We start from the raw sequence: 14,399 nt of genomic DNA on the forward strand, positions 1-14,399 counted from the left end.
CTTGTTTACACTGAGCTGAACGGGGTCGGAACGCAATCATGGTTATATTAAAACACAGTGAACCCTGCGCTAGATATGGGTCTGAAAACGTACCTCCATGCAGGGATGGGATATGCCACTGTACTCCAAAATGTGGACTACAGTGGCATATCACATCCATGAATTTAGGTACATTTTCCGAACCATATTTCACCTGGCTCCAAAGTTAATRTAACGATGATTTTGTTCCGACTCCAGTGCAGCTCAGTGTAAACAAGCTAATGGTAGAGTCGGTATATTCTAGCAACTATATGGATGGAACAAGACATAACTACCTACACAGAGTCGGTCTATGACTGATCTATGAACTAAAATGAAGAACTAACATGTAAAATACTATATTACTGTTTAATTGCACAATATTGTTATAATTCTAATGGYGAAAATGTGTTGAGCATGCATTTGGTAGCGGGGGGAAAGGGGAAAGTAATTTGTCCTCATATTCCACAAACAAATTAAATCAATCGTATTTAATAAAGCGCTTTTATTTTACATCGGCAACTGTCACAAAGTGCAATACAGATAGCCCCCGCCCCCGCTACWTGAAATCGATTCTGATTGGCTGGAAGTCAAGCGGGGACGACACTTTGAAAAGTCAGAAGCYGAGAAATCAACAGGACGGTTGACGTGTCCTTGCGGTAGAYAAGCGAACTGAAAGTGAAATAGCTAGCTAGCAAGGTAGCCAGAGATTGAACCGTTTTGTAGCCACGACTAGTTGCAATTTCATTGATTTTGATATCGCAGCCGGACGTTTCTGAAAAGACCTCGTTAGTATTAACTAGTTAGGTTACACTGGACGTGTTGCATTTGTTTGCTTGCCAGCTATCTAACGTTACTGTTACCTTTGACATTTTGTTATTAAATTCAGTCGATAGATACTAAAAATAGGTATAATTTTCTACAACCATGGAATATATGACACCCCTCCAGAAGAAGAGACGCCACGAAGGGGACCTTCAAAACTGGAAAGATTGCCAAGCGGTATGACCTTAACCGCCCTTAGCTAGTTTATTGCCTTGAAACCCGACGTTGAATTGCATTGAACGATTAACGATGAAATACAATTATATTCAACAACATTCTGGATTGTAGAGGTCGTGAGAGGAAACTTCCCTGATTCAAGCGCACATTTCTGTCCGACGAAGAATTCAATGCAATTCAACGTCGGGTTTCCTGACAATAACGTTAACAGTAGCCTATTGCTTTAGTGAAAACATTGTTGCTATTGGTGTGTTTATAGTTTAGCTAACACCCGTCTAGCTAACTGGCTTTTGAAATAGCTATCCAGTTGGCGTGTTGCTATGTTTAGGCTAAATCAGTTAATAGTGATTTATAGGTTATCACGTGTGCATATATTTGTAATGCTACTAGTTTAGCTAACCTTGCATGGATATTTGGTTGTATGGGAGCTAGCTAGCTAAGCTAACGCATAGAGAACTAACTTTAGCCGGTGTTTACAAAATGCAGTAAAAGCACGTGTAACTATGACTACGTGCTACACAGTCTCTCACGAAGAAACGTTCTCTTAGTACATTAGCTAAGMGAATGCATGCCTATAACCATTTAACTAACTAGATCGATCATTACCTGTCACGTTATACAACTATGCTGCGTTGTTTGAATCGTCAGAAACGACTGTGCAACGGAGTGGGAGTRTGCATCCAGGTTGAACATGGCGGSATGGTGACTGACAGTGCCATGGATACATGGGATGCCAGCATGCAACAGCAGGGTGTCCCAAACAGCAACAGCGGTGTCAGCGTCAACCACCCAGCTTCTAACATGGTAGATATGCGTATTCAACTATTTTGGAATCTTTGTTGCTACAGTCGAGGCCTATATTCCAAAGGAGTTAGCCTCCCACATGCATTGCAGGAGTGTTTTTATTGCCCATGTTTTCCTCCTGAATGATGATGCTGCAGTAGTAATAAAGGTTCATAGGTCAAGCAGTATGGGACACTAGGCGTACCCATGACAACATGCTTCCTCAACATCTTATCTCTAAGGTGTAGCCTTAGCTATCTTTATGACAGTTTTTCTCAATGCTGGTGATGTCAAGGAAGCAAACATGTTTGGGGAAATTGCATCTCATCCTTACCCAAAGAATGTGGCTAGTGCCACAATTTGACATGATATTTGTATATCGTTTCACTCCACTGTGGAATTGTCCTTCTGTCATAATCAGTATACTTTGAATAGTCTTGTCTTCTATGCAGTGTTCATCCTCAAATGTTTATTTGCAGAATTACAATGTGCCAATCCATTAATAATAGAGTGTAATTCTTGCCGTAAATAACCCTCCAGGCTCGTGTTTTCTCTTGTACAGGTCTATGCAGTCCAAGGCAGCCAACGTTGTAATCGGTGCCTGGCAGGGGAGCCTGTAAGTAGTGTCCTGATCTTTGCCTGAACATCTCCCAGTAGTGTGGATGACTGATATCATATGTCCGTGTGTAGGCCTAACCCAGCATGTTGTACAAGTCATCCAGAAACACCAAAAAACAATGTCTCATCAGTGGCAATGGGATTTAAACAGCTATAGCACATTATATCAAACATTCCTTATGCTAATAGGGATATTATGTCTCTTACTTTGGGGACAATTGTTGCACCTACAAAATCAACATAATAAAATATGCCCATTTTAGAAGGGTTGGCCCTCAGGCTAAAGAACCTACCATATTGATCATGGAGCGCCTTGTACTTCATGCTCACCTTGGGCCGAGTGCATTCTGGACTTTCTAATGTCAAAAGGGTTAACAGCCCCTCCAGGTTTCTGCAATTACTTTTTTTTTTTTTGCTAATCAATAATTGCCTGCGTATTATGCGGAGGCTTGTAAATTTGACCAATCACTGCACTCTTTCCACGTGCAACAGTCAAATCATCGCAATATTGTCACATAAACCAGGCCCATCACCGCAGTACAAAATAGGGCTTGCAATTTCAACCAATCGGAGTACATTTACTGCATAATATAGTTATGAAGCCACACACAACAAACCCCCCCCATCAGCACAGTTTCACAACAAATTGGACTAATCATAGCATATTGCCATGCAAAATTGTCAGGTTGCCACAGCAAAATCAAGCCGTTTGCCCTGCAAAAATCCCTTCAAAATACTGGAGGGACTGGTTAATGAACATGACATGGGTTCAGTCCCAAATGGCACCCTATTCCTGATTATAGTGCACTACCTTATTCCCCACATAGTGCACTATATAGTGGAGAGGGTGCCATTTGGGATGCTCCCATCATGTAAATGGTTTGTTCCATAAAGATTACCTGTCACATAATGAGTCTCTTCTCAGGGCACATTAACCACATCATGGGGTATTGATCGGTATCGTCATGATCAGAGATCGTTTGAAGACCTGAAGGATCCTTGAGGATGAAGAGAATGATTGATTGATTGATCAAGGCCATGTGGCTGTGAACGTTTTATCAGTGTGCCTTTCTCTCGCTTTAACCACAAGCACTGTATGCTTCATGTATAGCCTCACATGTTTACACTACCAAACACTGTTATTGGGAAAATGGCTACTAACCAGACAGTAGACATGGTCATTTCGTACTGTCTTACTAACGTTCTGTTTGAATGGAAAGATGACCACCACATACAACCATAAGGAATGAGCCATCAAGCACAATTAATACTGTAACTTTACAATGTAATGTGGATACTCACTTAAAGTCAATGGATGTATTTTTTTTTTAATTACTTATTGTCCCAGTATCAAGACTCCTTCTAAAGCTGCCAGAAAATATACATGTAAATAATAATATTGATAAGTAAAAACTTTTAAAGTTATATAATTGTTAACCTTTTTGAAATGGATAATCCTGTCTGCAAATATATTTTTGTGAAATAAATATTTTATATATTTTTCTAAAATGTAATTGGCTGAATAATAAAATAAGAAGTTTGTAACAATATTTGTGCTAATCATTTAATTTTGGAACGTGTCCTGAATTTAGTGTTAATCTCATTAACAGTTTCATCCAGTTTTCAATAGTTTGATCTACACTTGAAATGTAGAGCCGTTTGTCAATGATTTGCCTATTTCCCACTAGAGTTGGTTTTGTGTTGTCTTACAGTGATTTGAAGCCAGTTTCCAGCTTGCCAAGCAGTGATTTTTTTATGCAAGGAATAGACAATAGTTGATGCTGTTAAATTTCAGGTTATGACTCAATGTAATAGTTTATTTTTAGTACAAGGAAAAACAACTTTCAATAAAGTATGATTTGATGAACAATGTGTGGATGTTTTAGATGTGTTTTTGTGATTTATTGTTTCTTCACTGTTATTCAATAYCTTTTTAATATGAAGTTTATTTCCACATGTCATCTGTTCACAGGCTTCTACTGCCTGCTGTCCATTGTGGATCTTTACCATTAGGCAGTCTGGTATGTTTACTAGTGGATTATATGTGAACAGCATTTTTTCTGTTTCATTTTAGTCTCTTGTTTGAGGATATGTTCCATATTACTGCTAGCTGTGTTTGTCAGGAGGTAGCTTCTACTGTAGCTATCATCACCATTCTTATCCATGGAGTTGAACTAGATCACACATTTTTCAGGCCACTTCTCTATGCCAGTATTTTTCAACTCCCCTGCCTTCTAGAATGTTAGCATAGTCCGTATCCTACCCTTCTAGAACATTAGCATAGTCCTTATCCTACCCTTCTAGAACGTTACAATGCTCTGTATCCTACCCTTCTAGAACATTAGCATAGTCCGTATCCTACCCTTCTAGAACGTTACCATGCTCCGTATCCTATCCTTCTAGAACGTTAGCATGCTCCGTATCCTATCCTTACTAGAACGTTGCATAGTCCGTATCCTATCCTTCTAGAACATTAGCATAGTCCGTATCCTATCCTTCTAGAACGTTAGCATGCTCCGTATCCTACCTTCTAGAACGTTAGCATGCTCCGTATCCTACCCTTCTAGAACGTTAGCATGCTCCGTATCCTATCCTTCTAGAACATTAGCATAGTCCGTATCCTATCCTTCTAGAACGTTAGCATGCTCCGTATCCTACCCTTCTAGAACGTTAGCATGCTCCGTATCCTACCTTTCTAGAACGTTAGCATAGTCCGTATCCTACCCTTCTAGAACGTTAGCATGCCCGTATCTACCCTTCTAGAAGTTAGCATAGTCCGTATCCTATCCTTCTAGAACATTAGCATAGTCCGTATCCTATCCTTCTAGAACATTAGCATAGTCCGTATCCTATCCTTCTAGAACGTTAGCATGCTCGTATCCTACCCTTCTAGAACGTTAGCATGCTCCGTATCCTACCCTTCTAGAACGTTAGCATGCTCCGTATCCTACCCTTCTAGAACGTTACCATTCTCATTTGGGTGTTGTACTCTAACCTTTATGATAGTTTCCAGTCCACCTCATATGATACGAAGTGAATGGCAGTTATAATGCCACGATGATAATATATTATAGATGTCAGGGTATCAACATTATGGCTCAACAGATGCAATAGGGGAGGGCAAAAGTTTTGAGGAAAGTCAACCAGGATGGATTAATGCGTATTACCCTGACAATCTCCCCTGTCCTCCCCAGTACAGCCCAGTGTACTAGCAGTAGAAATACGTGTGTTCTCACACAAAGCTAGACCTGGGGGAAATGGCTCGAGGGCCTAGATTTTCAATAATGTAAGACAACAAAGCCATAAGCTTGAAACCTGCTGCATATGCTACAAGTGTAAAGAGCTTAGCTGCTAATAAAATGGAAAAGAGAAATACCCTCCAACTCATATTGGGAGATCAAGTATGCCCCAGAGAGCCCTTCATGAAGACGTAATGAGCAGGGTGATGATATAGGGATGCGTCCAAAATGGCACCCTACATAGTGCACTACTTTGGACCAGGGCCCATAGGGCTATGGTCCAAAGTAGTGTACTAGTAGGATATAGGGTGCTATTTGGGATGGATGCATACCAACCCTGACAAGTATACTTTTTATGGATGTGGAATTATTTTGATTTCTTGGGATGTTTTGGACAATTGCACTTTTCATGTTCCCTTTTGGCCCCCTTTATTTTCTCCTGATCATCTGACTGGTCTGACTGCTACTGACACCCTGGACTGACTGCTACTGACACCCTGATCTGACTGGCCTGACTGCTACTGACACCCTGATCTGACTGCTACTGACACCCTGTCTGACTGGTCTGACTGCTACTGACACCCTGATCTGACTGCTACTGACACCCTGATCTGACTGGCCTGACTGCTTTGACACCCTGGTCTGACTGCTACTGACACCCTGGTCTGACTGCTACTGACACCTCGCTGACCTGCTACTGACACCCTGGTCTGACTGCTACTGCACCCTGGTCTGACTGCTACTGACACCTCTGGTCTGACTGCTACTGACACCCTCATCTGACTGCTACGACACCCTCGTCTGACTGCTACTGACACCTCTGTCTGACTCTACTGACACTGGTCTGACTGCTACTGACACCCTGGTCTGACTGCTAACTGACACCTGATCTGACTGCTACTGACCACCTGGCTTGACTGCTACTGACACCTGATAGGTCTGACTCCTGGAATTGACCTGCTTCTCCACAGGGAACCAGACAGATGTAATGGTTACTCTGCTGAACATCACTAGGTCAGACTCCTGGAATCTGACCTGCTTCTCCACAGGAACCAGACAGATGTAATGCTTTCTCTGCTGACCGTCACTAGGTCAGACTCCTGGAATCTGACCTGCTTCTCCACAGGGAACCAGACAGAGTAATGCTTTCTCTGCTGAACACACTGGGTCAGACTCCTGGAATCTGACCTGCTTCTCCACAGGGAACCAGACAGATGTAATGGTTTCTCTGCTGAACAGCACTAGGTCAGACTCCTGGAATCTGACCTGCTTCTCCACGGGAACCAGACAGATGTAATGGTTTCTCTGCTGAACATCACTAGGTCAGACTCCTGGAATCTGACCTGCTTCTCCACAGGGAACCAGACAGATGTAATGGTTTCTCTGCTGAACATCACTAGGTCAGACTCCTGGAATCTGACCTGCTTCTCCACAGGGAACCAGACAGATGTAATGGTTTCTCTGCTGAACAGCACTAGGCAGACTCCTGGAATCTGACCTGCTTCTCCACAGGGAACCAGACAGATGTAATGGTTCTCTGCTGAACAGCACTAGGCCAGACTACTGGAATCTGACCTGCTTCTCCACAGGGAACCAGACAGATGTAATGGTTTCTCTCTGCTGAACAGCACTAGGCCAGACTCCATGGAATCTGACCTGCTTCTCCACAGGAACCAGACAGATGTAATGGTTTCTCTGCTGAACAGCACTAGGCAGACTACTGGAATCTGACCTGCTTCTCCACAGGGAACCAGACAGATGTAATGGTTTCTCTGCTGAACAACACTAGGTCAGACTCCAGGAATCTGACCTGCCTTCTCCACAGGGGAACCAGACAGATGTAATGGTTTCTCTGCTGAACAGCACTAGGTCTGACTCCTGGAATCTGACCTGCTTCTCCACAGGGAACCAGACAGATGTAATGGTTTCTCTGCTGAACAGCACTAGGTCAGACTCCTGGAATCTGACCTGCTTCTCCACAGGGAACCAGACAGATGTAATGGTTACTCTGCTGAACAGTACTAGGTCAGACTCCTGGAATCTGACCTGCTTCTCCACAGGGAACCAGACAGATGTAATGGTTACTCTGCTGAACATCAATCACTAGGTCAGACTCCTTGAATCTCGTCAGCTGATGAACAAATCATCATTGTCTAACTTTGTAGTACATTAACATTGTATTGCTTATTTTATTGCCTTATGCTGTATATAGCATTTGAGTATTAGTTTTCAATATTTTGTATCTGTGTTTTAGATTCAGTGAATCATTAAAGAATAAGAGATGCTAAGAAAGGTGACAGTTTCTCGTTCTGCTCTTTATTAAACTCTGACCTTTAACCTTTATGAATGTGTCCTTCACTGGATCCCATCTAACAGCATGTCCACCTACTTTGGTTCAGGCTTTGATCCACAATATTGCATTTAAAGTTCCACCCATGTAGTGCAAGGTGACCCCGCTCTCCATTGTTCCCTATGGGAACTCTATACTCGTGGAGCCCTTTCTTGTCCCTCCTCAAGAAGTAGTCCCCTTCAGTAACAAGAGTTCTACAGAGATGCAGAACAAAAGGTCATGCACAAAGACAGCCTTTTCTACAGTCTTGGTGGGATGGTGCTCTGTTGAACTGTTACAAATTGCTGAGCGGTGTTTTGAAGCAAGGCGAAGAGAACCAATAACTAACTGCTCTATTAATAATTCATAGCGCTGAGCGATTAGTGCTTTTTGAGGCCTGTTTAAGTTCGATAATTCAAATATAATCCCTTTTCAATTTCGATTTTGGAAAAATGTTGTTTTTTTTAACGTTAAATGCACTATGCATTATGTGGGTTGAATGCTGTAACGTAAAACAATGAATATAAGTCCCATGATGGTAGGGGACTGCCCATTACTGCTGATCACCCATTAACCATTATTTATTCACATTACTTTAATAAAATATTTAAGTGTTTGTGTATATTAAATGTTTTATTTAATGAGTTTATTTAATTCTAAGTCATCTCATCTCTGTAGCGCTGCTGCCCATGCTTTCTGACAAAATCACTATTTTAGTAGTTCTTCAAAGTAATTAAGGCATACTTTTATGACTGCTGAATACCAACTATCAATCACTTAGATCATTTATTTTCAGGTTGAGATACCTCCCGAAGAAACTGCATTCTCTTATGTGACAGGCGGACAAGTAGGCGCACAATGGATTATGGTCATTGTAGTTAATTACCACGATTTCTCCGTTAAACTATGTCGAGTATTGGCCTGTTGGAAACTACAACTCCCTACTACATCACACAGTTCGGGCTGGATCTGATTTATCTCTACAGAAACTGCAACGTGCATATTGAGCTCACAGAAAATCCCCCAGAAGGAAATGGAATTCTAATAATTGAACAGACGTTGGTCAATTATATTATTTTAAAAAAAGAAAAATACCCCACCCCCAAAAGTAGGTTAATCGCTCAGCACTAATAATTAAAAACCATACAATAGCTAACAGTGCATTGTGAATGATATTGTCCCATCCGACAACAAATTGAACAAAGTAAATATTCCCAATGCGAAGTGTAAAATGACTTCAATTACTGAGCCAATTTGTTCTAATTCACTACTGTATACAAACCTTAACCCTGTCATGGTCATACCTATATAATGAGTGTTCGAAGTACACCTTGAATTCCCCTCTTATTTGACGTGAACCCATAACCAAGGGGCAAACAGTTTATAGCGAATTCCAAGGTCATAAACTGTTAAATGGCCAGCTAAACCAACAGAACATTGAGCTAAATCATGTGGTGTGAAAAGTGCAAATCAATCCCGAACAACAGCAAAAAGACCTTGTGAAGATGCTGGTACAAAAGTATCTATATCCACAGTAAAACAAGTCCTGTATCGACATAACCTGAAAGGCCGGTCAGCAAGGAAGAAGCCACTGCTCATAAACCGCCATAAAAGCCAGACTACGGTTTTCAACTGCACGTGGGAAAAATATCGTACTTTTTGGAGAAATCTCCTCTGGTCTGATGAAACAAAAATAAAACTGTTGGCCATATGACCATCGTTATGTTTGGAGGAAAAGGGGGAGGCTTGCAAGCCGAAGAAACCCCATCCCAACCGTGAAGCACGGGGGTGGCAGCATCATGTTGTGGGGTGCTTTGCTGCAGGAGGGTCTGGTGCACTTCACAAAATAGATGGCATCATGAGGCAGGAAAATGATGTGGATGTATAGAAGCAACATCAAGACATCAGTCAGGAAATTAAAGCTTGGTCGCAAATGGGTCTTCCAAATGGACAATGACCCCAAGCATACTTCCAAAGTTGTGGCAAAATGGCTTAAGGACAACAAAGTCAAGGTATTGGAGTGGCCATCACAAAGCCCTGACCTCAATCCTATAGAAAATTTGTGGGCAGAACTGAAAAAGCATGTGCAAGCAAGGAGGCCTACAAACCTGACTCAGTTACACCAGCTCTGTTAGGAGGAATGGACCAAAATTCACCCAACTTATTGTGGGAAGCTTGTGGAAGGCTACCCGAAACGTTTGACCCAAGTTAAAACATTTTCAAGGCAATGCTACCATACTAATTGAGTGTATGTAAACTTCTGACCCACTGGGAATGTGATGAATAAATAAAATCTGAAATAAATAATTCTCTCTACTATTATTCTGACATTTCACATTCTTAAAATGAAGTGGTGATCCTAACTGACCTAAGAGAGGGAATTTTTACTCGAATTAAATGTCAGGAATTGCGAAAAACTGAGTTTAAATGTATTTGGCTAAGGTGTATGTAAAACTTCCGACTTCAACTGTATATAAATATATATCCATATATATGGTCTGGAGCCTTGTTAAAACTATAGTTCTGATATCATTACATTTCTCTAGGCCATCCCTCTGCTTTTGGTGGGTTGTCTGCTTTGTTATTGTTATTGTTTTCAACTGTAGATTCTAGCTTTAAAGCAATATTTTTATTGTGTTTTATGAATTAAAGGGTGAAGTTTTATTTGTATACTACTGCAACTCTCCAGTTTTTTTTTATTATTCTCCAGAACATCCCCCTCCCCCATCCCTCCAGGAAATAAAACCATACAAACATGGATACTGTTTTATGTTAAAGGTTATGAACTGAAATCACTTTTGTCTCTTGCTGTGCTCTTGACAGTAGCTCCCATTATCCTTGTGCCCAAAGGAATCCCTCAAGACTTCCTGCAACATACACGGTACCATGAAACTATTTAAGTGGCGTGCCTGTGTCGACCTGTCAGTCACCACTAGTCACATACGACTACGCGGAGCTGCTGGAAGGGTTACCAACACATGAAAGAACAGGACTCCTTTCAGAGAGATATCTTAATGTCAGGCTGAGTGTCAGGACAGGAATAGGTACTGTAGTTTGAACAAAGCTTCAGAGAGGTAAGGCCAAACAGTGGAGGAGGGAGAGTGAGACAGAGGCTGTTAATGCATAATGTTTTATCTGATCCAACGCCCCCCCCATAACGAATAATAAATATATTATGAATTAACAATGACTTGTGGTGTTCACCTCTGCTCTGCATGCGTTCGGTGGCTTGTTTGCCTCTGAGCATAACCTCTGCTTGTACATTTGTTTGGAGGTGTTTGCAGAGGATTGGCGGCGTGCACCTTGCTGTTGTTTAAATGTTAAATCAGATCTGTGTCAACGAGGGGAGAAGCTGTGTGCACGGTGGGGTCCCTGGGGACGGGTGAGAAGTTAAGGGCGTTAAGATTCTGCTCTCTGAGGGAGTGATGTTTTATCCACCACCTGTTATTCCTCACGTGTCTAACGAACCACATTCACCATCTCGTCTGCTGTTGCTTCATTTACTTCCTTTATTCACCTGCTTCAGTGGCCATTTCAGCATGTGGCTGAAAATATGCAGCCCGAAGTCAAACGAGAGCGGATACAAACGTAAGTCCAAAAAAGTAAATGTTCATTGCTTTAACTAAATTATGACAAAATGTTGAGAACATGTTGAGCAATGTAATACAAAAAGTAATTTTTTTAAAATAAGTTACGTTACACGTTATGTTGGCTGACAATTTGTTAGCTTCGCCACTAGCCAGTGTCCTGGGAATGTTCTTGTTACTTACAACCTCATGCTAATCGCATTAGCCTACGTTAGCTCAACCATCCCGTGGAAGGGAAACCGATCCCGAAGAAGTTTTAAACAAATGTGGTTTCTACTGACAATTCAGATGTACAAACTATGGCATAAGGGGACGACGAGCGCATAAGAAGCAATCTGTCATTTCGATGAAGGCAATAATGAGCGAGCTAGGACGAACATAGTCAACTATTTGTTCAGTAATTTTTAAGTGTACAGTGACAGAATTCAGTATTCTCCGTGTACACCAAGTCAGAACCATAGGGTATATAAGGGGCATATAAGCAGACAATGAAAGATCTTACAATATTCAGTGATTACATTTCTCTAAAACAGGCTATGGGCTACATGTGCACCTCCATGTCAAAACAGTAGGGTAAATTATGAGGGGAAAGTGACCTAATTATTAGGGTAAGACACATGGGGCTACTAACAGCTTACTACACAACATACACTTAGTTTTACTTTCTTAGCTACAGTATACATATCTCCCTGGAATATAACATAATTTATGCAACAGCATACAAGACATTTTTGGACTCACTTTGTTGTGCTTTGCTCACTAGAACAGGAAGGTGGCGCGGCCGTCCTTTCTGAAAACATTTTGTCATCCAACATTGTCATCAAAGTCTGGCATTCTCTGGATTTATGGTGCTTTCAAGACAGCTCGGAACTCTGGGAAAAAAAACCAAGGTTGAATCACGACATCAGTGATCTTCAGGTCGGAGCTCTAGAAAGAGGCCCGAGTTCCCGACTTGGAATTCCAAGTTGAATGACCGTTCAAAACGTATTTTCCCAAGTCGGAGCTTGTTTTTTCCAGTTCAGATTTTCCAGGTGTTTTGATCGCGGCAGAAGTCATGCTGGATTGACAGCATGGCCAATGTTGAATGTTTGTTATTTTAAGCTTAGAAAAGAGACCTTAAACCCAGCCTTGGACCACAGACCCACTCCACTGAATAGCAGGCTAGTGTATGCTTTGCAAGGCTTGCAGTTAGCCCCTGATTCCTTCCAAACCACTCATTGTTGAGTATTGCGCTTTCCAACTTGTTTGTGTGATGTTTATGTCCAATGGCCGATGAGCACAGATAGTTTATCTATAATTTCTCTTCATAATTTCTCTTCATACGAGAATGATTATATTTTCCAGTATATGTCGACTTCATGATAATGACTGAAACGTAGCTAGCTAAGATTTGAAAGTATGATGATGTATGATGATGATGACATGATCAGTCCAATCAAGCTATACATGATTTGACGTAATTTTATCTGTGGCCAATGACCACAGATAAAAGCCTTCTTGGATGGCCAGTTCTAATGTAACTCTATGGTAGCCACACGAGGAGCTTGGAATTGTTCGAACTATACCTGTAAATGTAGTGGTGACATAGTGTCCCCATGAGTGAAGACCACTGAGCCAATCACGGTGCAATAGAGAACATTACCAACCCTATGCTCCGTATTTTCCGCTGGCTGCCCACCACCACAGAAAGCACTGAGCTAGGCTGCCCCACCACCACCAGAAGCACTGAGCTAGGCTGCCCTACCACCACAGAAGCACTGAGCTGGCTGCCCCACCACCACAGAAAGCACTGAGCTAGGCTGCCCCCACCACCACAAGAAAGCACTGAGCCCTAGGCTGCCCCACTCACCACAGAAAGCACTGAGCTAGGCTGCCCCACCACCACAGAAAGCACTGAGCTAGGCTGCCCCACCACCACAGAGAGCACTGAGGCAGGCTGCCCCACCACCACAGAAAGCACTGAGCTAGGCTGCCCACCACCACAGAAAGCACAGAGCTAGGCTGCCCCACACCACAGAAAGCAGAGCTAGCTGCCCAGCCACCACAAGAGAGATAGGCTGCCCCCACACCACAGAAAGCACTGAGCTGGCTGCCCCACCACACAGAAAGCACTGATAGGCTGCCCCACCACCACAGAAAGCACTGAGCTAGGCTGCCCCACCACCACGAAAGCACTGAGCTAGGCTGCCCCACCACCACAGAAAGCACTGAGCTAGGCTGCCCCACCACCACAGAAAGCACTGAGCTAGGCTGCCCACCACCACAGAAAGCACTGAGCTAGGCTGCCCCACACCACAAGAAAGCACTGAGCTAGGCTGCCCCACACCACAGAAAGCACTGAGCTAGGCTGCCCCAGCCACCACAGAAAGCACTGAGCCAGGCTGAAACCTTTGAAACATTTTGGTGCTGCCTTCCTCAAGAAAGCAAAAAAGAGACCATGTTTGTATGCAGCTTTATTAACTCATATGTATTTTTTTTATACATTGTTTGCAAACTGAATATGTGACACGTATTATAATGCCAAATAAAATGCAAAACGGCAGCAACATCAACAACAACAAAAATAAAGTATTTTTTAAGTGAATGGTTTTAGCTAAAGAGGTGGGGCTCAAAACAGAGGCCTCTCTGTCCTGACTGACTGGTCGCCACTGACCTGCTGTACTTCCCAGAGATGACAATCCTGACTGACTGGTCGCCACTGACCTGCTTACCCCAGAGATGACAATTCTGACTGCTGGTCGCCACTACCTGCTACTTCCCAGAGATACAATTCTGACCTGACTGGTCGCCACTGACCTGCTTACTTCCAGAGATGACAATCCT

The 14,399-nt window shown here is 42.5% G+C and overlaps 1 protein-coding gene across 1 annotated transcript; it reads left to right on the plus strand.

The window, feature by feature from the left end:
• Positions 1–615: 615 nt before the first annotated feature.
• LOC139026161 (uncharacterized) lies at positions 616–4,293 on the plus strand. The gene is made up of 4 exons (XM_070441457.1): positions 616–1,020; positions 1,669–1,824; positions 2,366–2,419; positions 3,346–4,293. Exons 1-4 carry the CDS (start codon positions 946–948, stop codon positions 3,373–3,375), a joined length of 315 nt encoding a protein of 104 aa, XP_070297558.1. The 5' UTR covers positions 616–945; the 3' UTR covers positions 3,376–4,293.
• The last annotated feature ends 10,106 nt before the right edge of the window (positions 4,294–14,399 follow it).

The sequence above is a fragment of the Salvelinus sp. IW2-2015 genome, unplaced genomic scaffold, assembly GCF_002910315.2.
Source record: "Salvelinus sp. IW2-2015 unplaced genomic scaffold, ASM291031v2 Un_scaffold4033, whole genome shotgun sequence".
NCBI classification, from domain to species: Eukaryota; Metazoa; Chordata; class Actinopteri; order Salmoniformes; family Salmonidae; genus Salvelinus; species Salvelinus sp. IW2-2015.